The sequence below is a fragment of the Calidris pugnax genome, unplaced genomic scaffold (genome assembly GCF_001431845.1).
Source record: "Calidris pugnax isolate Ruff unplaced genomic scaffold, ASM143184v1 scaffold11, whole genome shotgun sequence".
Lineage (NCBI taxonomy): Eukaryota > Metazoa > Chordata > Aves > Charadriiformes > Scolopacidae > Calidris > Calidris pugnax.
Genome location: NW_015090803.1, coordinates 1605574 through 1629229, shown reverse-complemented (window position 1 = coordinate 1629229; position 23656 = coordinate 1605574). Strand labels below are relative to the sequence as shown.

The 23656-nt window shown below is 36.6% G+C and overlaps 1 protein-coding gene across 2 annotated transcripts in view; it reads left to right on the top strand.

The window, feature by feature from the left end:
- Positions 1 to 23656, top strand: part of ANO10 (anoctamin 10) — a 128827-nt gene that overhangs the window by 2001 nt on the left and 103170 nt on the right. For both annotated transcript variants that reach the window (XM_014937937.1, XM_014937938.1), the window contains exons 2-11: positions 1427 to 1579; positions 2650 to 2832; positions 4206 to 4340; positions 5987 to 6106; positions 6869 to 7438; positions 9943 to 9998; positions 11636 to 11710; positions 12732 to 12914; positions 15996 to 16187; positions 18591 to 18719. In XM_014937937.1, coding sequence (XP_014793423.1) covers positions 1441 to 1579; positions 2650 to 2832; positions 4206 to 4340; positions 5987 to 6106; positions 6869 to 7438; positions 9943 to 9998; positions 11636 to 11710; positions 12732 to 12914; positions 15996 to 16187; positions 18591 to 18719 — 1782 coding nt within the window. In that variant the 5' untranslated portion in view covers positions 1427 to 1440. The remainder of the gene's footprint in view (positions 1 to 1426; positions 1580 to 2649; positions 2833 to 4205; positions 4341 to 5986; positions 6107 to 6868; positions 7439 to 9942; positions 9999 to 11635; positions 11711 to 12731; positions 12915 to 15995; positions 16188 to 18590; positions 18720 to 23656) is intronic.

Sequence of the window (23656 nt, the reverse complement as noted above, 5' to 3'; positions counted from 1 at the left end):
CAGGGAAGGTTTAGATTGGATATTTAAGGAAAACTTTCTTCACCAACAGGGTTGCCAAGCATTGAAACAGGCTGCTTAGGGAAGTGGTTGAGTCACCATCCCTGGAGATTTTTCAAAGACCTTTGTGCCAGGGAAGGTTTAGATTGGATATTTAAGGAAAACTTTCTTCACCAACAGGGTTGCCAAGCATTGAAACAGGCTGCTTAGGGAAGTGGTTGAGTCACCATCCCTGGAGATTTTTCAAAGACCTGTAGGTGTGGTGCTTAGAGATATGGTTTAGTGGTGGCAGGGCTAGGTTAATGGTTGGACTTGATGATCTTAAGGGTCTTTTCCAACCAAAATGATTATATGATTCTTACAGAATAGGTTCACTTAGAACATTTGGATTATCTACATATAAAGCTATGCTGATGCTCAAAACTTTGCAGCTGGACTTTGTCACAAACTCTAGGTTTATGTCTCTCACCAAGTTCAAGTCATTTAAGTGCTATGTGCATAATTTGCCTATCTATGTGATAGGTGTCCTGCTAACCTACTTGAGGTGGTATAAGCTTCTTTGGTATGGTTAAAGCTTCACGAGATTTACTGAGAAGGTTCCTCCTTAAACATATAGTGTGTTTGCACATTCTTATCAGGAGAAGCTTATTGGTTTTAGATATCTGTTTGACCAATGTCCTCTTCTGTTTATGTTTTCATTTTCAGACGGTCTTTTCCAACCAAAATGATTATATGATTCTTACAGAATAGGTTCACTTAGAACATTTGGATTATCTACATATAAAGCTATGCTGATGCTCAAAACTTTGCAGCTGGACTTTGTCACAAACTCTAGGTTTATGTCTCTCACCAAGTTCAAGTCATTTAAGTGCTATGTGCATAATTTGCCTATCTATGTGATAGGTGTCCTGCTAACCTACTTGAGGTGGTATAAGCTTCTTTGGTATGGTTAAAGCTTCACGAGATTTACTGAGAAGGTTCCTCCTTAAACATATAGTGTGTTTGCACATTCTTATCAGGAGAAGCTTATTGGTTTTAGATATCTGTTTGACCAATGTCCTCTTCTGTTTATGTTTTCATTTTCAGACATACACTGTAGGAAGTTGTATGCTGTTGCTTTTGCTGATAGTTTCTGCTTATTACTTTGTTTTTGTTTGTTTGTTTGCTTTCTCATCACTACTACTTTGCTATACACAATTTTCCTACTTAGAGAGTAGGGCATAAATGCCACCAAAGACTGGTAGCATCTTGCCAGGTGACGGTTAGAGGAGTTGCTCAAACTATTCGTTTCAGTAGGTCCACAGAAACGGGCATCTGCCACTTCGCTAAGCACAGACATATGTAACTCACTGTAGGAAAGTTTTGTGGTTTTTGGATTGATACCAAATATTTTTTAACACTGGCGTTTTTATTTTGCTTTTATACTTAGCAAGCTCTCAAAAGATGGCAGAAAGCTGGTCTGTCGTGGATACGTTTGAGCCTGACTTCAGGCCTCTGGTAGTAATTGAGCTTGCAAAAGGCACCAAAGAGGAAACCATAGAATGGTTCACTAAACGAATTGTGGAGAAAAAAGCAAATGGAGGTGAGTATACTATGATCTTCTGTAACACTTTGAAATCAATTTAGCTGTCATCATAAGATGAAGACATACAAAAAATTAGTTTTCAACTAATTTGTCGTTTAATTATTGTTTAGCCAGTGCCACTCCATTTTGCAATTTTTGAAGTTGCTTGATTTTATGTGAGTAGAGCCTCATTCTCATGTCATGAAAATGTAATAACTGAACCCTCTTAACCCAGTTATTAATGAAAATATTGGCTTAAGGTTGGTTCACATGTCTGTTGAACTCTAAAATCCTTCCATTTTTGCAGTGGAACCCTAATAACCTCTCCTTCAACATAGTTTGATTAGCTGTCTAGGGAACATCTCTCTTCTTGCTTATGAGAATGTTGTAATGAACGTTGCATCATAAATGAACATGCATCACATCTACTATCCTGTCCGAAATTAACTTAGCAGGAAGCAATTTAATATTGATAAATTAATGCTGGATTTTAAGTATCATTTTTGCTAGCTTTTAGGCTCTTGTAAAGACAATATTTCATAACTGATTTTTTTTGTATACATTCAGGAATTGAAGTTAGGCTAAATAATTTGTAATTCCTTAGACTTATTGTTTTACATTTTTTAGAAAGGCATTATTTATGGCTGTTGCAGCTTTTTATCTTATGGTCAGTAATATTTCCATAGCTATCTGATTTGTGACTACAAACTTGCTTTCAGGCCTCTGCTACTTAAGTCAGGGATCTTTCTATTTCAAAAGTGTAGTCTCCTTAAAACTTGTAGGACTGTTTGCAGAAGCACTGATTGCTTACGTGATGTGAGCGTGACAGGAGTAGGTCCAAACTGTCCCTGTTGTTACAGTTCACTGCGAGCACTTCCACAGAAAAAGGGCTAAATCCTGGGGTCACCCTGCAAGATTCTGAACACCACATCAGGTGCTGTTGAAGCCTTAATTCTTTGTGCTCTTGAAAGGGGCAGTTTCAGCATTCCTGATAACTGGGCCCAAAATGATGTATGCTAAAATGCTAAGTTTTTCAGGTGTCGTTTTAATGTATTCTCTTCCTAATTTTGCTTTTCTTTACTTTAAAGGTGCACAACTGCTGGTTAAACCATTGGTAACGGAAAATGGAGATGAACATATTTATCTGGTTGGAGCTTCCCACTTAAGGCTGTTGCTGGGAGCTGAAACTGTGGGTTTGGTGAAGGAATGTAATGATAACTCAATGAGAACTTTTACATACAGCAGTAGAAAAACTTTCAAAGATTTTGCAGGTAAGCAATTTTAGGAGTCTTTGTGACTAAGAGCAGAGCTGTGGCTAAAGATTCAAAGCAATTACACTGCTAGATCTTTCACAGTCTTTCTATTCCTTGGAACAGTAACAGTAAACAGAAATCAGAAGAACAAGCTAGGAAAAAACCACTCTTTTTTTGCCTCTGGAAATTCAGATCATATGGTGAAATTAATTTATTTTTTTTCCCCCACATGTTTTCCACTTTTTGCTTGTGTTTTTCTTTATGCTTTTGTGTGCTCCAAATAATTTGTTATTAGTATGAAAGTTTTTTGTTGAAAATATGACAAGAAAAAATAGTTGATAAACATGAGTGCATGATTAACAATCAATGTTATGAATTAACATAGCAATTTAATTTCTTATTAATATCTGTGAGCCAGTTTCGAGGCTACTATCTTATAATTAGAGCAATTTAATTTCTTATTAATATCTGTGAGCCAGTTTCGAGAACTGGAGAAAGTATTTCTGCTTCCTGCTTTCTATTACAACTACACATCAAGCTGAATTAAGTAATTAAATAAGAATAATAATTAATAAATAATGCTATAGAGCCATTCGGTGGAATTTGGGCATGATGAGATGAGAAATGTGTCATCTACAAAAGAAACCCCACAGCCTGTGTTGTCTTACTAATATTTCTAATTCCCTGGTTTAATTGATACTATATTCTTATTCGTTGTATTAGAGATTTGTTCAATTGGTCATTTTGTCAGACTCTATTTCCTTGATGATAAATTGATGGAGTTGACAATAGCTTTGTTGCTGTAGCTCTTCAAAATTTGGGATTTTTTGAAAGGTTTCTTACTGTTTTACCTTATTTCTATATTTTTATCAGAACTAATTGTCTCAACTGGCTTATCGTTATGCTGTATGGGCAATAAAGAGCAAGATGCAGTGATATTTGTGTGAAATGCTTACTGAAAAGGAGATTTTTCCTGACATCTTACTGGTTTTTGTTATGAAAATACTTCAGGAACTGTATGGCAGAAAGGGGTATGGAGATTCTGAGATCAGCAAATAGTGGGTGCCTAAGTAAGGGTCTTTCAACAAAAGAAGAGTACGCTTGCTGGTGTATTAATCCAGCCTCCAGCAATTAGTACTTTAGGGGTGTCTTTGTCTCTTGATTTGTTTTCTAATTTCACCCAAGGGGTCAGAAATGCAGTTAGAGAAAACTTCTTCCCAAGACGTTTATTTTAAAAAGTGGAGGTTTTTGCTAATGGATGTTGGTTGGTAGTAGTTGTCACATAATTATTACTACTTTTTTCCTGATTCTGGTCATTTTTGATAGCTATTTGCTGCCAGGGTTGTCTTCCTATGCTGCACAATTTCATACTACTTTCTTTTTGGTTTTAGATGACAATCACAATTTCCTTACAATGGCAGAATGTCAGTATATCATCAAGCATGAACTCGAAAATTTAAGAGCTAAAGAAGAAAAAATGATCCCCGGATATCCTCAGGCAAAGCTGTATCCAGGAAAATCAATTGGTAAGCTACATAGTTTGCCTGTAACTGTGTTGATATATGATAGCGTTCATGGTGAAAAAACCCTTAATTTTCCTGCAATGAAGAGAAATCCTTTGGTTAAGTCCCGCTATTTTTAATCAATTTTTTCTCTCACCACTCCACAGTGATAGAATTAGAGGTGACGGATGCACAGTTGCAACAAGAGAAATTCTGAATAGATAATAAGAAAATGCTTTTCACTCTGATGGTAGTGAAACATTGGAACAGGGTTTTAGAGAGACTCTGGTAACTCTGTCGTGGGAGACTTTTAGATCTTGACTAGACAAGGCCTGGAGCAGCCTGGTTTAAGCTGGACCTGCTTTGACCAAATAACTTCCAGAAGGTTGTCCAACCGAAGTCTTTCTGTGGGGCTGAGACTCTGGCCTCATAGGGTTTTTTTGTTGTTTTTTTTTCAGCTGGATAATTTTTATTTATATTGATGTTACCCATTGTTTTTATAATTAGTACTAAAAATATTTGGTTTTAAAAGATTACTTAATTGGATTGTCTCTGTATAAAAATATTGGAATGAATAACAGTGTTCCAGAGCTATAAAATTCAAAATATGAAGTAATTTTTATTTCAGTAGTTTGATTTCATTTATCCTCCTCTTTGCTTCTAGAGTTCTTTTCATAGGAGAAAGAAGCAAGAAGAGCTACTTATATGGTAGTTGGAACTAGTTCATTGTCAGAGATGCTTAGAGTTTCTTAGAGTTTATCTTTTAATATTTGTATGTCCTTATAAAAACAGCGTCTTTATTCATTAGTGTTGGTCATTGAAGAAGCAGCTCTGTGCATGTCAAGTGGTTCAAGAAATGTAAATAAATGTAGATGTCAGATGAGTTTACACTGGTAATTTTTTGTATAGCTAAGATATTTTTCTAGTTATGTCAAGTAGATGCCAATGGGAAATGGTAAAAAACTATCACACAACTTCTACTGGCTCTGCTCTCCTGTTTTTGAATTTATTTTCTTTTTTAATATTTCTATGATTGTAACTTCTGGAGCAGTTTGTTAATTGTTTATCAACATGGGTAATATTGCTAAATGCAAATTCTGGAATATTTTGTTTGTTAGCAATGAAGATGTGTTGTAATTTATGAATTAGTATTGGTTGATCATCCAAGAATGTTTTTAGTATCTTTCCCATAATTAATACAACGATGGCTCTTCAGTTTAGTGTTTTGTTTTTGCTATGTCAATTTGATTCGTTATGCCTTTCTTTGCTCACATGTAAGAGCCAGACCTTTCCCCACAAAGCTCCAAATGGCATTTCAGTTCTGATCTGTAGCCCTTTTTGATATTCAGGCTGCAGCTGGTTATGTTGCAAGCCTATGGAATAGTCCATAGGTGTAAAAAAGTTACTTTTTCTCTTCTAGTGGGTAGCACAGTCTTTGTAGGAATAGGTAGAACTGCTTTCTATAATGGATAATTTTCAACTAACATGACATTTTATTTGTTTTTTAAACGCTAGATTTATTTCATAGTAACTTTAGGCTTGCTAAGTACATAATGTAGCCTTTTTGCTTTTATCAACTTCACTGTCTTTTGAAGGAGTACTAAGTATCTTTTTCTCTTTCTTTCTTTTTTTTTTTTTTTTTTTTTTTTTTTTTTCTTCCTTTTTCCTAGTGAGAAGATTATTGACCAGTGGTATTTTGGTTCAGATTTTCCCACTGCATGATAGAGAAGAGTTGAAAAAGCTCCGTCACAGCTGGTATGGCCGGGTCAAAGTTGGCTATCAACCTTTAGGTATGTGAACTCTTATTCCACTAAAAATAAAGTGCAGGGTTTCTTCTAGAGAAGTCTTCTCTTCCGTTTGTGTGAGAAGACCAAGTGTCCTTCCTAACTTCTGCTTCAGCATTTAGCCTCTGTAGAAGTGAAACTGTGGTGTGGAAGGTAAGCGTTGTACAAATATGGCTGAAGGGAGCGTCTTGGCCTGGGTGTGCTATCGAGCATGCTTAGGATTTAAGATTTGAGTATACCTTTCCATCTATTCCTTTAGTTCCTTGAAGGCTGGCAAAGCACAACTAGGCCTTTTTGGCCCTGAGCAGGCTGAAACAAATTTGTTTCCCAGGTGTATATATACCAGTAAGAAGCTTCAGAAGTTAAATGTCACTCACTGTTAAAGTTTGGTTTTAAACCAGATGTTGTCTGTGCCATCTTAGCCATTAATTGGTAGATTCAATTCTCACAAATGCTAGTGTTCTGGGGTTTTTTCCTTCTGGGTATCTGATGTTAATTTGCTAAGTATTGAGATATTTGACTTCCCTGCCATCTGAATGTATGTATGTATTTTTATATGTATATAAATAGAACATCAAAAAAATTCAAATAACTACCTGAGTTTTTGGAACATGGGAGAAGCAGGAACAAAAAAACAATAATATTCATTGGATTATTTAGGAAAAATACCTTTGAGTCAAGGGATTCTTGTAAAATCAAGTTCGATATTATACCGACACCTATGTTAAGTGTAGTCTTAATTGATTCCTTAATTCATTTTCTCTGCAGATGAGATACGCTGCTACTTTGGCGAAACCATTGCTCTCTACTTTGGCTTCTTAGAATACTTCACATTTGCTTTGGTTCCAATGGCTGTCATTGGGATTCCTTATTACGTGTTTGCATGGGAAGACTATGACAAATACGTGATGTTTGCTACGTTCAACCTGCTCTGGTCCACTGTGATACTGGAAGTTTGGAAGCGGATTTGCGCACTCATGACGTACCGTTGGGGGACGCTGTTGATGAAACGACAGTTTGAAGAACCAAGACCAGGCTTCCATGGTGTCCTGGGCATCAATCCTGTCACGGGGAGAGAAGAACCAGTGTACTCAAGTATTAAGAGACAGATCCGGATTTATCTGGTGTCCTTACCATTTGTGTGCCTTTGCCTCTACTTCTCACTGTACGTGATGATGATTTACTTTGATTTGGAACAGTGGGCTTTGGACTATCACGAAGCGAATGAGTCCAACTTCAGCAGCTTGATGCTGTTTGTGCCCAGTATCATATATGCTGTTGTGATTGAAATCATGAACCGCATCTATCGGTATGCTGCTGAATTCTTAACGTCATGGGGTAAGTTGTTTATTCTTCCTTAAAGTTAGAATACCAGATGTTTAGAATTTGTTTCTTTATAGAATATGTTACTGGGAGTTCTTGTTCAATAGAATGCTAAAGAAGTTTCCTGAAGTATGTTTTTACTGTGGGGTAAAAGAGATGGCCATTTTAACTTCTTACATTTATTTTGAGTGTTCTGAGATCAATTTCACGTTTGGTTTAATTTGTTCTGAGTCTAGCATGACATCAAAAGGGGTGATACCTTCCTCCTCGGCCTCTCTCTGCCTTTGGTGCAGAAGTCCTTCTTCCCTGATTTAGCTCTTTCTTTGGCTGGATCAGCCATAGTGCTGGCCCAAGTGGCGAGGTGAGATCACGAGGATGGGAGCTCAGAGGTGGATGGCAGGAGGGACTGTCCTGGTAGTTGGCATCCACAACCTGAATTTGGTGAATTTAGATTTGCTGAATATGTCTTAGTCTGCTGATATATCTGTGCAGAGAACAGAGGCACTGAGATATGTAACAAAATCGAAAAACATTAACTACATGCCATGTGAGAGTGTTTGTGTATGCTATATATATACACCAAAGACAGAGGTTCCATATCCCTATCAAAATATTTTCCTCTGGGCACTCTCAGAAGAGGAGGAATGTTAAAATAGATTGTCTTGTTTTCCCTGTGTGTGTGACTTGCATAACAGATTGGACCTTACATTTTGTAACATAAGGATAGTGAAACGTTAGTGTTGGTTTTTTTTTTTTTAATTTTTGCACTCCTACAGACATGCAGTCAATTTCAGACAAAGTTAATAGATGAAGCTAATGGGAAGTTAAGAGTTTTGTGTTAAGAGCTCAATAAGGCATAAATTTACAGGCTGACCCAAACAACTCTACAATTCTATGACAGAATCCAGGTTACTAAAGCTGGAGGCACAGAAAATGAACCTAAGAAAGATTGAGCAAAAAGGAGATTGATGCAGAAGAGAGAATGAAAAGAGGTGTTGAACTGGGGATTGGTTATGCATGCCAAAATGATTTGCTCAGCAAATTAAACTTGACAGCAGCAGTAGCAAAAGCAAGCCATTTCTTGATTTGTTTATGACTATTCAAGGATTTTATTTAAATAATGACTTTTAAATTCTTGTCTAGGTTTCAACTGCCTGTTTTGTTTTTGTGTTGATTTTTTTTTTTTATGACTTTTAAATTCTTGTCTAGGTTTCAACTCTTAAATTCTTGTCTAGGTTTTTGTGTTGATTTTTTTTTTCCCCCACTATACTGCAAGAAAAAGCCTTTATGCAAAATGCCCAGTTGAGTTGATCAGGTAGACTAAAATGTCTTTAGCAGGTAACGTGTGTTTGGTTTTTTTTAAGCCAGACTTTCTTGGTTTTAAGCTGATGTTTCATATTCAGCAACAGCAGTATTTGTGTACTGCAGTACACTGACAGCTTGTGCCTTTTCTCTGCTATCCAACGTGTTTATGCTGCTGTGGGTAGGATGAAGAGCTCATCTGGCTGTCCTGCCTCCCCTCCCACCTGACACGATTTCAGCTAAGGTCTGATTTAAACAGCTAAACTGGCAAACCATAGGGCTATTTTTAAGCACTCCTCTTGCACCCATTTATCACCGGAACCGATTGCTTAGTGAAAGCTGAAAGTAAAAATTGCATTCAGTCCCCTGAGTGCGTTTTTCATATGCCAGGCCCAACTTGACACTCTGTCAGAGTAGAACTCTGCTGTTCTCTCCTGAGCATGGTCTGTAGGTGATGGTCTCTCCTTTCAGCCTTGTTGACACAGCTGATGCTACTGTGCTGCCTCCTCATTCAGGTACTGCTTAGCCAGGGCCTGAAAGGTACAATCTGACTAAATAGCAAAAAGAAATAGGAAATCTCCCATTCACTTCCCTTTCCTCCTGCTTTAGTTACCAGTCTTCCTCAAACCTCAGCTTCTGACAGTTTTATCTTGAATGAACTGAAAATCTTCATTTTAGAATCGATAATGTGAACTTTATGTATTCTAGCCTTGCGTTAGACCTTAGCGTCTGATTTATATTCCTTGGAGATGGATAGGGATATTTCTGTGAGCGTTTACTGGTTTTGAATCGTCTGGTGTTACTATTTTTCATGATGTATTCCAATTGGTTTTGCATTTTTTTTCAGCCAAAAAAAAGTCAATAATGAGACACACTTTATTAAGTGTTAAGAATGATGGATGTTTTTTCAGTTATTAAACAGCTCGTCTGAGAAAGAAAGATGTAAAAGGAAAAACCTTTGCAGTAGAACAAATACTGGAGTTGTAGCCAAAAATATACATGTCGATATGGTGCATCAGATTAGCTTTACAGGTTAGCTTTAATGGTACAGGATAAATTATTTTTGCTGTAAATGTTGAGGAACTATTCCCCATAAGCTATTATTTAAGCAATTTTTAGGTGGAGGAAAAGTGTCTGTTTACTCTTTGTAGAGCAATGTTCATTATATGATAAGTGCTTCTGCTGTTTACTGATTAATAATTTTGTTGGTATTTTAGAAAATCACAGACTGGAATCTTCATATCAGAATCATTTAATTCTGAAGGTTTTGGTGGTAAGTATGTAGTATAAGCAGATTTTAAGATGATTTAAAAAGAGAACTTGTCATGTGTTTTATTAGTTCTTTCCTACCATTAGCTCACTGACCTTCAGTTTTTTTCAAGGCCAAATACTAGCACAAATATCAGAGTAAACAGGATTTCTGTTGTGGTTGCAGTAACTGCTAGACTGTTCTGGATGCCTCTTTTTATAGTGGAGAGTTGGCTTATTATTTGTATTGATTTGTTCTTTCATTAGGATTCTGTAGATTTAAGGTTTTCTTTATGTTAGTTGATGTGGTCCTATCTTTATGTTAGTTGATGTGGTCCTGTTAATTGATGTGGTCCTGTCTTCAACTGGGAAGAAGCTGAATTCACTCCTAATGAATTCAACTTCTGGATTAACTGGGAAGTGAATGTCTTTCACTTTTTGCAAGATTTTATGGTAAAGCTGTATCTTAAAAAGTTCATGTATTAACTTCCATCTGTACTAACATTCAGACAACCAGTCAGGGGAGGCTGGAAATACACGTCCATCAGGCTGCTCCTATGCAGTTTGTAGTCCTGATTTGTCTTGCCTTCTGGCTCTGAACAACTAGCTTTTGTGTTTGTGTGTGTATAAGTTTCATTGCTCTTTTAGGTGCATATCCATTTGCAACACTGATTCTAAGGAAGAGTACCGTGAATTTTGAATTTCCATAGAAGATGTTCAGTAAAAGCAGTTGTAAAGATTAACTTATTTTGAGACTTAATATTCTTGTTTCCTTTTTGAAGAGGTCATTCAATTTTATTCCAGAGTTCCCTTCCCCTGCCCACCCCCAACTCAGCATGCTATTTTATTACTTTTTTAAATCTGCTTGTTATCCTTGTTATTGGTAACCTCTAGAACTAAAACTCTTGTATGTATCATTTATAGTTTAGGGCCTGCCTTTCTGAAAAAATGGCACTCTTTTTCGCTATAGGAAATTTATATAAAATAATTTAAAAATATATAAAATGTCAAATGTAACCCCCCTCAAGTTTCACTTTCAACCTATGAGTGAGTCTCTGCACTCCTCGTTATTATCTATGTCATCCATGAGCTCCAGCACTGATAGCAAGTAGGAAAAGTTCTCTCCTGCTTCAGAGCTGGCTTATGATTTTTTCAGGTACAATACTGTGATTATGTCTCATTTTAGAAGCAGGGAATATTTCTCTTGGTTGCAAAACCTCTTGAAGTGATTCAACATAAAGCTCAACTAACATGTATCAAGGAACATACATCAGGTTGTATGTGTTGAGAGAGATATGTCATCCAATGCATATATTTGGATTAAGTATTTGTTTGGGGAAAAAATCCCAAGCAAACATTCCCTTTTATTGCATTACCTGTGGGGAAACTGCCAAAAGATGAAAATTAAGTAGAAGTTGATGTGTTTTTATTGTCCATGTTTCTTTGCGTGCCATGCTTTAGGAAAAGCTCATCGAACAAAAATCTGAGCAGGAGGAATATTGAAAATTATGTTTTTCTGACCTAAGTTTTAAAAATGTTAAAGAAAATTTTAATAGTTTACATCTGCATGGAAGCTATTTAGTCAAGGTAACTGTTAAGTTAGATAATATTCTGCATTTGAACTTTTGCTTGAGTGCTAATAACAAGTATTTTTAATTGCAGTTCAACTTCTTAAATTGTTTTGCATCTCTCTTCTACATTGCCTTTGTGCTATTTGATATGAAGCTTTTGAGGCAGGTGAGTTTCAAGAACATCTTAAGAATATTGATGAATCTGGGAAAATAAAAAATTGATTGAAATAGCACTTCAGTTTTTAATTGTTTTTCTAAAATATATATGAAATATATTCATTGTCAAGTTAATATTTTCTTACAAATCCAGCTTCCATATTTCACTTCCTCCACAATTGCAGATTCATAACAGTAATGTAGAGCAATTCTTTCTTTCTTTCTGTATCAATGAGGAACTGTTTTCAAATAAATTGGTAGCTCTCTCACACAGATGAGGCCGGAAAATTTTCATTTCCTCCTTCTTTCCCTTTATATTAGAAAATGATTTTCTCTGTAATGTTTTTAATGAGAAACTCTTGAGGATAAGAGAATGATTAAACTTCTGACTGCAATGAGGAGCTGAGAATAAATAAAATCAAAAATAATTTGTTGTTGGTATTTGAAATCAGCTTTCTGTTGTTAACATCTTTTGAACTCAAACGCATGAAAATCAAGTATAAGGAAAATATTTTTGCTCTAAAAATAATGAACAAAAGAACAAGAAACTGAGCTTAAGAACTCTGCTCCTCTAAAGAGATCTCTAGCAAAACACTTGACATATCTATACCAGACATGACATTCATAACATTTCCTATATTTTAAGGTAAAAAACAAGAAGAAAAAAAAATAGAAAAAAGTTCATTGGTTAGCTCTGTTATTGGTGTTGGTATAGGTTAAGTGTGTATCTTTACCCTTCGTTGGACTTTGTGTCCTGTCTCCAAGATACAACCAGATCCACAAAATATTTAGATATATAACTCTTACTTTGTCCTTTTCAGCACATAGCAAAGAATGGGTACTCGAGCAGCTGTACTTTCATATGCTACTGCTAGTTTTGTTAGCCTGGCCTTCTTTTGCCATAGTATCACAACTTATGGTATTACTAGAACATACAAAATTGGAAATGATCATAGGTTTATCACAGATCTATTAAACTTTTTTTGTCCTATCTTTTCTTTCTTTTTATTTATTTTTTTTTTAAACTTAAGAGCTTGGCCACTTTGCTGATAACTTCGCAGATCCTAAATCAGTTTGCCGAATCTTTGCTTCCTTACTGGCTCCAAAAGAGACACAAGAAGAGGATGAAGAAACGCATGTGTTCTCTGAAAACAGATACGGACCTGTCATTGGTGGAACAAGTCAACCTGGAGAAAGAAATGGGCACCTATGTTGTATGTATTACTACTGCAAAAGAGTTAAAAGTTTTCTGGGCTGTAGTTGACAGAGACATCAGCCGGTGCAACCTGAAATATTCCTGGCTGTTTGGTCTAGCAGCTTTTTTCCAGCTGCATTAATTTTGCTGGTAATGTTTGTACAGTGATATGGTGCAGTGGATCAAGGAACTGGTACAGTGCAGGATCCCAGTTGCATCAGCACAAAGGGGTAGGAATGAACAGCTGAATCTGGATCTACCTAACCCCATATCACTGGAAGAAATGTTTGTGTAATTGCAGTTCTAAAGGAATTGACAAAGTAGACATTAGTGTGTATGTTAAGGCCTTACAGACTGGCTGGTAACTTCCTTGATCAGATGCTGCAAGCATAGTCACAAAAGGCTCAATACTGTATGATTTATACTTTCACAGAATAAGAATTATATGTAGATAGTGTACCTTTTATGTAAAAAAAGTTTGAAATTTGATATCAGTACCGTATCAGATTCCTCTCTTCCTGTGTCAAGTGCCATGAAAAGGGAAGAGGAAACAGGAATACTACCTTTGCAATTGAAAAACTATACAAATGTTAACACTTGCATTCCTCTGGGAAGGTTGGTGTTTCTCACATTTTATATGAGAGAGAGATTTAGAGAGCATGGCTACCTTACAGTAGAGAACACAGCAGAAATTCCCAAGTTAGTGTCTAGTAAATGAGCACAGTCCAGCCCCGTGCCTGCAGACAGACCTGCACAGCCCCGAAAGCTGTGTGTTGGCACCAGGCGCTGCTGTGCCTTACCAAATAAGCTCTGCCTCTTGGGGCTGAGCTCAGTGCTGATTCTCAGCTGACACACAGGAAGCCAGCGTGGTGTCTTTGAGTCACATTGCCCAGTGCTTCTTGTGCAGAGCTAGATCAAATGTATCTGCACCTGTTGTACCATTCTGCCCTGAATAACTTTCTGCAGGGACTCAACAAGTCAATTGTAGAGTTCCAACTTTGCCTTGGAGGTGGCCACCGCTAGCCTCAAGGTACTGTGTACTCGAGGCCTTAATGTTATTTTCAGTCTAAAGATTTAAGTTGTGCTGTGCTTGTGAATACACAGTATTAGATCACTGATTTGTTTGTAAGCAATGAGCTGTCAGCAGGCAAGAGTATTTCTAAAATTAAATCTGTCACAAGGGGGAAGCATTGGACTATGTTTAGTAACTGAGGAGTTTAGCAGGAATCTTGACAGAATTCGTTGTTTCAGGCTCTTCTCTTTTCCTTCCTTCACTTAACTCTTTAACATTGAATTATCTTTTTTTTTTTTTTGTCCTCTTTCCTTCTCACTTCAGATCTCCAGCTCTTAACCCAGTTAAGATGTAAAAACATCCTGCAGTCATTTTTAAATATTTTTTTATGATTCTACTTCTCTCTAATTCACTTTATCCCTGAATTTCTTTGCTGATTCTGTTTCCTTGATACTATAATTTATGTGCTGCTTTTCTGGCTGACAATGGCATACTTTGAAATTTCTTTGACATCCTATCAGAGTCCTCTCTTCCTGCGCAAAGTGTCATAACTTGAGTAGGAGAAAAATAAATACTCCTTTTCTTTTCATACTCTGCTGTTCTAAAAGTCAATAGGTACTGGACAAGGAAATGAGAAGAAAGGTGTGAGGAAGTAGTGGGAATACTGTGCAGTTACCAGAAGGAGGAGAACAAAGGGAAGCGTTGCTCTGCCATGCTCCCTGCCTGCAACATTTGTCTGAGAAAGTGATAGCAGGGACAGATATGTGACTGCAACTCCAGTGAGTGATCCTGCATAAATATCCCACCTTACTAAAATTTGGAGTTTGTACATAACATTTCTCTGGAAAAAAATCTCAGTGGTTTTAAAAGTTAGACAGCTTCTCAGGGTCTGGTCTACAGATCAGTTTGTCAGACCTAGCTGTACTACACAACTTAAAAATGAGCTGAAGTGAAGAATGCAGCTAATGGTAACCCCATGTTGATTTCTGAGCTTGCAGGATTCTACTGCCTCTCTCTGTTAGCTAGGAAAAAAGCACTAAGTGCTGGAGAGGCAGTCAGTTTAACAGCTATAACCAGCAAAAAAGATTAGAGAACCACGTGTCTGATGTATGGAGCCAAAACCAATTTTGTGTGGTTCTTGTAATAATCTCAGTTACTGTCAAGTCTGTACTTTTAATATCTCATTTTTGAGAGGCGGAAAATGTGTGGGTCTTAGCGAATACAATATAGCTAGATCCCGGTTTAACTTCTTCCTGCTAGTTCACCATCCTTTGTTCAGCAAACACCTTTCCTTTAAAAATGAGTTGGTTTTGTTCTTCGCTTCCATAAATAACTGGTGCAACCATAGAAAACTATTATTAATACTACCAAGTAGTAGTTATGCAAATATGCATAATAACCTCCATGTGAATACTTAATCAGTGTCTAAGTACCCAGGTTCTTAGTTTAAAGATCAGGTGATAGATGTGTTGCACATTGGCCAAAATGGGGCTTTTTGTTTGCATTAATTGTTCCTTTCAGATGCTGGTGCTGCATTCTGTCATTTCAGCCTCCAATCGGGCCACTAATTTGTACTTACCTGTTTTGAAATAAACAAACAGAAATACCAGAAAAGAGTTGTCCATCTACCAACCTGTCTTTCTGGTCAGGTCTTTTGTAGACGGTCTGAAATACTAGGACTTTTCGTGTCACAATGCTCTTAGGAGTAGGTTCTGCTAGTTTAAATGCATGATGCTGTTTTACTATCCCCCACTGTGCCTTCTGTAACTGTTTCGCTGAGGTAGTCAGGAACTTGAATGGGATTAATGTGTTTATACAATTATTTCACGTAAGAAGGATAAGAAACATGACTGTTACAGAAAATGCATTAGGTGAAAGGAAAAACTTTGGCTTCCCCTTATGAAGAAGTTTTGAATAATTCCAAAATAACTAGTTGTATTTTTTTGTTGTTGTTGTTTCTACCACCAGTCATTGCTAAACCACTGAGTTGGGATGAAGAAGTGTGTTTGCAACTGTGTTGTTAATTCTGTGTTTCTTCATGTATTTTTTTGTGGTTAAAGTTGTTCTTATTTTCGTTCTGTTTTTCAGGGTACTTTTGATGATTACCTGGAGTTGTTCTTACAGTTTGGTTATGTGAGTCTTTTCTCCTGTGTTTATCCACTGGCAGCTGTCTTTGCAGTGTTAAACAACATCACAGAGATATATTCTGATGCCTTAAAGATGTGTAGAGTTTACAAGCGGCCATTCGCAGAACCCACAGCAAATATTGGTGTTTGGCAGGTAAATTTTGTGTCTCTTTCTATTAATTTGTTTTAAAAGAGATTTCAACAAACATATTTAAGCTGTGTGTTTAACCCATCAGCCACTTTTAGTTTAGTTTAAAAGGTACTTTGTTCTCTTCAATTCCTTAGGATACTGTCTATCCCACTGTAGTGTTTTTTTGTAGGGTTTTTGACCATGTCTTTCAGTTGCCTTTGAAAAGAAAACAAATCCTTCCTTTAGTCCTTGTGAGTGTATGTGTGTATTGTAGTGGTGTTGCAACTGCAGTGAAGCAAAGCTGCCAGGTACTGCCAGATACTCTTTACAACCAATATATTTTAGAAATGGTAACATCTGATGCAATCTCAGCAGCGTGGAGGTCACAAGGGTTTCCAAAAAAAAAAAAAGAAAAGGGAAGAACGGTAGGTAAGTACTTGGATTCCTAAACCATGTTTGGCTGTGTGCCCTTGTGATTATTGGTACTCAAGCTGATGAATTTTAAAGTAACCTGGATCTGTGAGCAGGAGCTGGATATTTCTGCTTAACCTGAACATTGTAGTCTATCTATACAATTTCATGATGGTACTACTGGCTTAAGGATTTTCTGTCCTCAGTTGTTCGTGCATGTGCTCATAGCACCAGCTAGTTTGGAGCCTGCTGCCTGTGCTGCATCAGTGAGACAATTCTGACCAAAATTAGCCCTGTAAAACTCCTCCAAACCTTTGGAGAAAGAAGGCTATTAAGTCACATCCGCAGACTTTAGCATTCTGTAATAGCAGTGGCCTGATGAGGAGTGTGAATTAGTTGGAGGAAACTTCTAGGGGATGATCCATATTCTAGTTTTATTTAATAGCTTTTCTAATGTTATATTTTGAAGATAAAGGGCACAGTAAGCTAGTGGAGTGTGTTACTTTGGAGGGGTTGTGAATGTTGGTAACAAATGAAACAAATGGGAGATGCAATCAGGAAACCTTGAATGAAACATACTGTAAAAACATGCAAGCCAAGTATTCTGAGCAGTGTTCATTAGACATGTACATAGGTATTAATGTAGTGGAATTATAGGATAAGTCTTTTAATATGAAATCAGTAAAATGTGCAAATTATAATCTGATTGCATTTTAACATCTGATGCATTTTCTGTGCTGCCAACATCTTGGTGACGTAGCTGCACTGACCAGTGGTAGGACCACCAGTTAAATGAAGCTGTGGTTATAAGTCCCAAGCGCAGCTGCAGGTATATTAATAGCATTTGGTTTTGCTAGAATAGTTTGTTTCAATCTAGGGAGTAGGCTGAAAAAACATAACACTAATTGTACAGTTGTGTGGGGGTTTTTTATAGTGTAGGCTTTTAACTAATAGTGGAAATGCATTTGCTTTGTGAATTAAAAATAATGACTTAAAAATTTAGTTATCTGTTTCATGTGGGAGGTTAGAGCATTCGCTGAGACATTTCTGTTAAAAGAATACTGGAATTATTTTATCAGGTGAGCTGAGTCACCAGCTTGGTGTCAAGGAGAAGGTTACTTCTGCTAATTCATTTTGACAATTGCTACAATCCAATGTCAGCCTTTCTCATTCCAGAAAGGATCGTGGAATAAGTAACCATTATATTGCAAAAGTCGCACTGTAGTAATACTTTCTGGCATTTTGTGGGAGCTCTGTAGGCAAGAGGTTCTCAGACTTGTGCAACTCCATGTGTTTAAATGTAGATCTTTCTTTCAACAAATTTCAGCTTGTGTTACTGGTGGTGATTTAAGAAAGGCATTCTGAACCATCCTTACCTTTTCCTATTACTTAACATTCAGACAAAACCTCTAAAAACAGAGTGTTGGGGCTGTTAGTTCCTCTCAGAGTTTTGCATTTTTTCACTTTATCCTGAAAGAAATTTATGTTCAGGAGTTCAACTGTAAATGAGTGCATAATCTTTTATGTGTTCAGATTATAAATTAAGAAGATAGCAGGGATAAGGCTGCTTTCCTGTCCACTTTTTTGCTTTAGGAGTATTCCGAATTTTTCAGGAGCTGACCTGGCACTATCTACATCTAGGATGTTAGTGGTCTGTAAATAACTTCTTAAGGTCTTTACTGCACTGCAGAATCATGAAAGAATAGTGTTTAACTTCTTCACAGCAAACTTTCTTACACACAGAGAGAGAAATCAAATTAGAGAAAAAATCAGGGTTGCCAGATGGTCTTTGTGGTATTGCAGACCTTGTTGTGGTCTTGCCTGTTGTTGAAGCTGATGAAGTCTGGACTGCTTGTCAAAGAAGACTTATGTTATAGAATTCAAAAGATGAAGGAAAATAAAAAGTTAAAATAATGGAGGATTTAGCAAAGAGAGAGGTATTGTCCAGAGCAATTTGAGGACTGGTAAGTTAGAGATAATAGTCATAACTGTAAATATATTTGTGTTTTATTTCAGCTGGCTTTTGAAACTATGAGTGTCATATCGGTGGTCACTAATTGCATACTGATTGGAATGTCTCCACAAGTGAATGGCCTTTTTGCAGACTCGAAAACGGACCTTATTCTGACTGTGGCTTTGGTGGAGGTAAGTCTGCCTTCAGACAGTGCATGTGGTTTTGTAGCAAGCAACATGAACAACAGTGGAGACAATACCAGGAAGTAGATTTTTTTCCCTCCACTTATTAAGAGGAAATTAAGATTTCCTTACCAAAGAAGTGTTTCAAAGTCTTGCTTTTTGATTTCTTTCTTTCTTTTTTCCTCCGTGTTTTCATTTACTATGAATGTTTCTGCTGTACTTTTCCATACATTTCCAAGGTACTGTGTATTTATTGCTTCATGTATTTCAAGAATTTAATAGTGCTGTTTCAAGAAGCAGAATAACCATATTTTTGTGAACTGGCTGTTTCTCTGCTTGGTTTGTGACCCTGGCATATATTGTTAAGACCTCCTACGTAATCTTTATGGATGTTTCTTCTAAGCCTTATCTGAAACAATGATGAATACTAGTGATTGCAACACCATTTGGGTTTCATCTTTTCCTAATTCTGTGTACTAAACACTTGAGTCCCATTCTTTTTCAGGCAAGGAGGGATGATTATAGGTATCTTACATCATAACTGAGACTGTATCTTTGTATCTTTGTTTCAGAGCTGTCTTGTATTGCATTGCCTTGACTTTCAACATTATGCTATATTAGCTTTTAGGAGTTTACTTTTCTTGAGGCAAAAAGTCTGGGTTGTCTATGTGTAGTTGTTACGTTGCATCAATTTACAGAGGTGCAGCAGGAGCACGTACTTTGTTTTTGCAATGAATTATGAGCTTGCTTTGAGTTTTATTTTCCTAGCCTTAAGGTTTGCAGAGTGTCAACTGGTTTACTGAAGTCTGAGTCTACAGCCAGCCGGATGGATTCTTTTATTACATGTGTGTGAATATTTGCATTAACCTCAGTTAGGTATTTTAATATAAAACTAATTGGCGATTTAAATGTAATACTGTAGTTCATTATTTTACAACATATCCAGAGAGATTGTATTATGAAAACTATATGACTGAATGTAAGCAGTACGGATTTATGGCAACTTAAAGAGATGGAGCTACTTTTGCCTTTGCTTCCTGGGTATTTATTCCCATCTTATCTGTTTTAATGTGAATCTGGCTACATTGTCTCTAGGCAGGCCTCTGTTTCTCGGTAAGCCATAAGAAAATACCAATATTTTTCTCTCTAAATTTAAGTTCTGCTTCTACGCAATCCTTAGGTGACAGGAAATGCATCATAGTAATTACGTTGCTTTTGGAATTCCATTTTAACAGTGTATCTCAAATTATCTGCAAACGCAGATTTGGGAGATGAAGAAAATAAAGGGGAAAAATGTTTGAAGAGAAAAGTAAATTACTACAGAGGGAAGGAAAGGCAAAATTTATAAGCAATTCCAAATGGAATTTAAGATTTTTGCAGTCTCCAGAGGGACAGTCTTTCAGTACATTTTAAACAATATTTAACAACTTCATGAGTGTGGTTTTGGTTTTGTTTAAGGTTTTTTTTTGGTTGGGTTTGTTTGTTTTTTTTTAAAGAGTCAGTAGCTCAGGTCGTGTGATCTTGCAAGGAGTCTTGTAACACAAGGTATGAAGTTTCTGGGGTCCAAAGGAGTTCTCCAAAGTGAAACGCATTTTATATATAAATTTTATTTCAAAAACTGTATGAAAAATGAACACAACAAACATGATTTTCCCTTCTGTTGAGGACTGCTTCCATTGTGTTGACAGTTAAATATGTTCTCAGTTGCAGAAATGCATGGTTTTTTGTCAGAAGTTATGTTGTACATATTTCAGGTTAAAATGTTGACTACAAAAGGTAGACAGAAGGGAGGATTACTAGGTGCTGTGGGACTACGAACAGCAGCAGTATGGATTTATGGCAGCTTAAAGAGATGGGGTTATTTTTGCCTTTGCTTCCTGGTATTTATTCCCGTTTTATCTGTTACAGTGGCACTTTCTTTTATCTGGTGCATGATGAATCAGATTAGGGAACTGATCTAGGAGAGGCTGTCTGACCCAGTTCACTGGTGAAAGGGAGCAGGGCAGAAGCAACTATATATGGAAGACACACAGTAGTGCTGTAGGTTTGTGCTGGATTGAATTTGTGAGACTTCACACCGTTGAGTCTTTTCTCCTGTAAGTATTGCTTCATCTACAGGAAAATCCATAAACTAGGGGAGGAATACAAATCTCATGTATTGGCAGTATTCCTGTGCACCTTTACTATATTTATTATTAATTAAACTGTGTGTTTCAGTTGTAAAGAACATTTCAGAAACATAATAGATCACACTAAACCTTTAGGACAAACTTGGTCCATCTGAAATACATCAGTATCAAGGTAGGAAAAAATTCTGTCAGATGGGTCAGTCTGTTGACAAAAGTGCATTTTAAATCACCCAGTGAAATTCAAAAACACATGATAGAGGTGAGTTATTTTACTTTCTGGTGTTTGTTGCAGGAGGAGATGAGAATTTTATGGTGTGTTTATGCGACGCTGCGAACATCAGGCAGTGTGAAAATGTTAAGGAACACAGGAAATTTCTTTTAGTAGGCTATGTATGCTTTCACATGTTCAATTGATGGGATAACCTACTTAAATCTTAGCTACTATTAACTATTTTTATCAGGTTTAAGTAAGTAAGACTCCAGTTGAATATTTATATATCTGTTTGATGCAACAAAAAAGCGCTGGTCTTACCAAAGCCAAGCACAGGTATTAACAGTTTTAGGATTTTTTTTTTTTTCTCCCAAAACGTGAGTGCTTTTTAAAAATAATACCAGTAATCTTCAAATGGAAATATGTTTGTATGGTGTCATTTGACATCACTCAGTACGGATGTAATAAAGAACTGTGTGTGGTATTCTTGCCAGCATTCTGTACCCAGCCCTTGCAGATTCATGCAAAATAATGTATTTTTTTTTTCATTAACAGCTCTACTGCTCTCTATGCCTTTGGTGGGAACATGTATTGTGTCAACAAAGTAAATGCTAATTAAATAGAATTATATATTGAGCATTTCATAATAAATAATGATAAGCATTTAAATAATATAATTTAATAGTATTTTTTAAGCATTAAAACAATGATCTTTTTTTTGAACAGTTGACCTATTTTCATCAATCCAACATCTGCTTCCATGGCAACATGATTTGAACCAGGAGCAGAATCATGAAGCTCCCTTCTTTTTCTTATGGATGGATGCTGACTGAGTGCAGCAAGTGCAGTTTTCAAACAAAGAAGTAGATGAATGTCCTTAAAACAGGAAACAATAAGCCCTTATTAACATAATTTTAAAATAGTTATATCCCATAGTGTCTTTAGTTCTTTAAGCTCTACCATAGACACATACTTCTGGTATGAACCACAGGGTGTTCCAAGCAAGCATCTGTGCTTGTGTGAAGCTGCTCCAGCTCACCTCTGACTGCTTACCCTGATTTGAACAAACTGAGGAAATTTCTCTGAAGAAATTTGATGAATAGTTGGAGGAGTGGGTTAAAATAAGGTGTAACTTTAATTCTGCAGTGCTTTTTGTTTGTTTGTTTGTTTTTCTTTGTTCCTAGTGACTATTTCTTTTTTATTTAGACTTTTATAAATTTGAAGAATGCAAGTTAAATCAGTTTCAGGACTACTCTGAAAGATGAGTCCAAGAAATCAGTTGTATGTGCAACTCTTAGTGGTGATTTTACTTTTAAATTTTTTAAACAGTACATGATTTGGGGGTGTTTTGAAGCAATGGCTGTAAAATACAGCTTAACATGAATGTATCCTAATCTCTAAAAGGAACTCGTTGTGTATCCAGCACTCCAGTGTATTATGCAGAGGTGTACTTGGCCTGGATGTTTTACGTCACATCGAGGCATTTGGTGATTAGCTTGGAAATGCTAAGTAATAATGAAGGGCACTCTTGATAGCTGTAGTATTAAATCTGACCTTAGAGTCTGCAAATATGATTTTGGGAAGAATGTAATCAGCTGTGCTATAGATGAAAATGAGGACCTTCGCGTAAGTACACGACTAGCATATTTGTAGTAAACATGGCTTAATAAACATTTGAGCTGTGTGGATTTGATTTCTTGGAGTCCTCATAAGGACATAAAATAGATCTTCATGAGCTTCATAAAAATACATATATGTATTTAAAAGTTAGTTCTGTAAGAGGTATGCACTGGAATATGGGAAGTAACCCGTTCTTAAGCTTTGTTTTTACTGGGTGAGGAGGAACTGACAGTCCGTTTATCAAAGGCTAGAAAGCAGGAATCATAGCTTGTTAACAAAGCTGAAAAGTTAGTGGTGTTATGTTTAAAAGTGATAGCTGATCCAAAATCAGAGCAGTTGAGAGTTTGCTTGGTACTTTGGCTTTTCGCTAATGTTCCATTTTTAATTAAGCGTACTTCTTCGCCAAAGGCCTCCTGCTGTACAATAGAAACTCTTCAAGCTTCTTCTGAGCGCTCTTAATGTAGTGGCCTCAACACTCGGTCAGCTCAGCAGCAAACTTGAGAGTTGTTTCTGAAATAATGTGCCAAAGAACCTGGGAGACACTACCAGACCCGAGCAGTTTGGATTCTAGTAGATGAGCAGGTATATTTATTGTTTGGTTCATCATACTTTAATTTCTACATAAACTTGGAAATTAGTAAGCATTGCGTCCTAAGTGCAGGTGAAGGCCTTTTGAATCCACTTCCTGAGGAAAAGCAATCTTAGGTGGCTTGTTACGTCAAAATTAAAGTATTTTCACTTTATTTTCTTTAAAAAAATCCTTAAACATTTTGCAACAGATTTCATTGCTATCTATTCCTGATAAAGCTGGGGGTTTCTTTCTTTCTTTTTTAAAAACCAGTACTAGTTGGCATATACTTTAGCAATGAGGTACATGACTGGCATTGCAGCGGGGTGCAACTGAGGCCTGGTTCTGCCTGGTACGATGTTCTGCATGTGTGGAGCAAACAGCTTTATTTGTGTGGAGCTCAAGAGGAGTTTGGGGT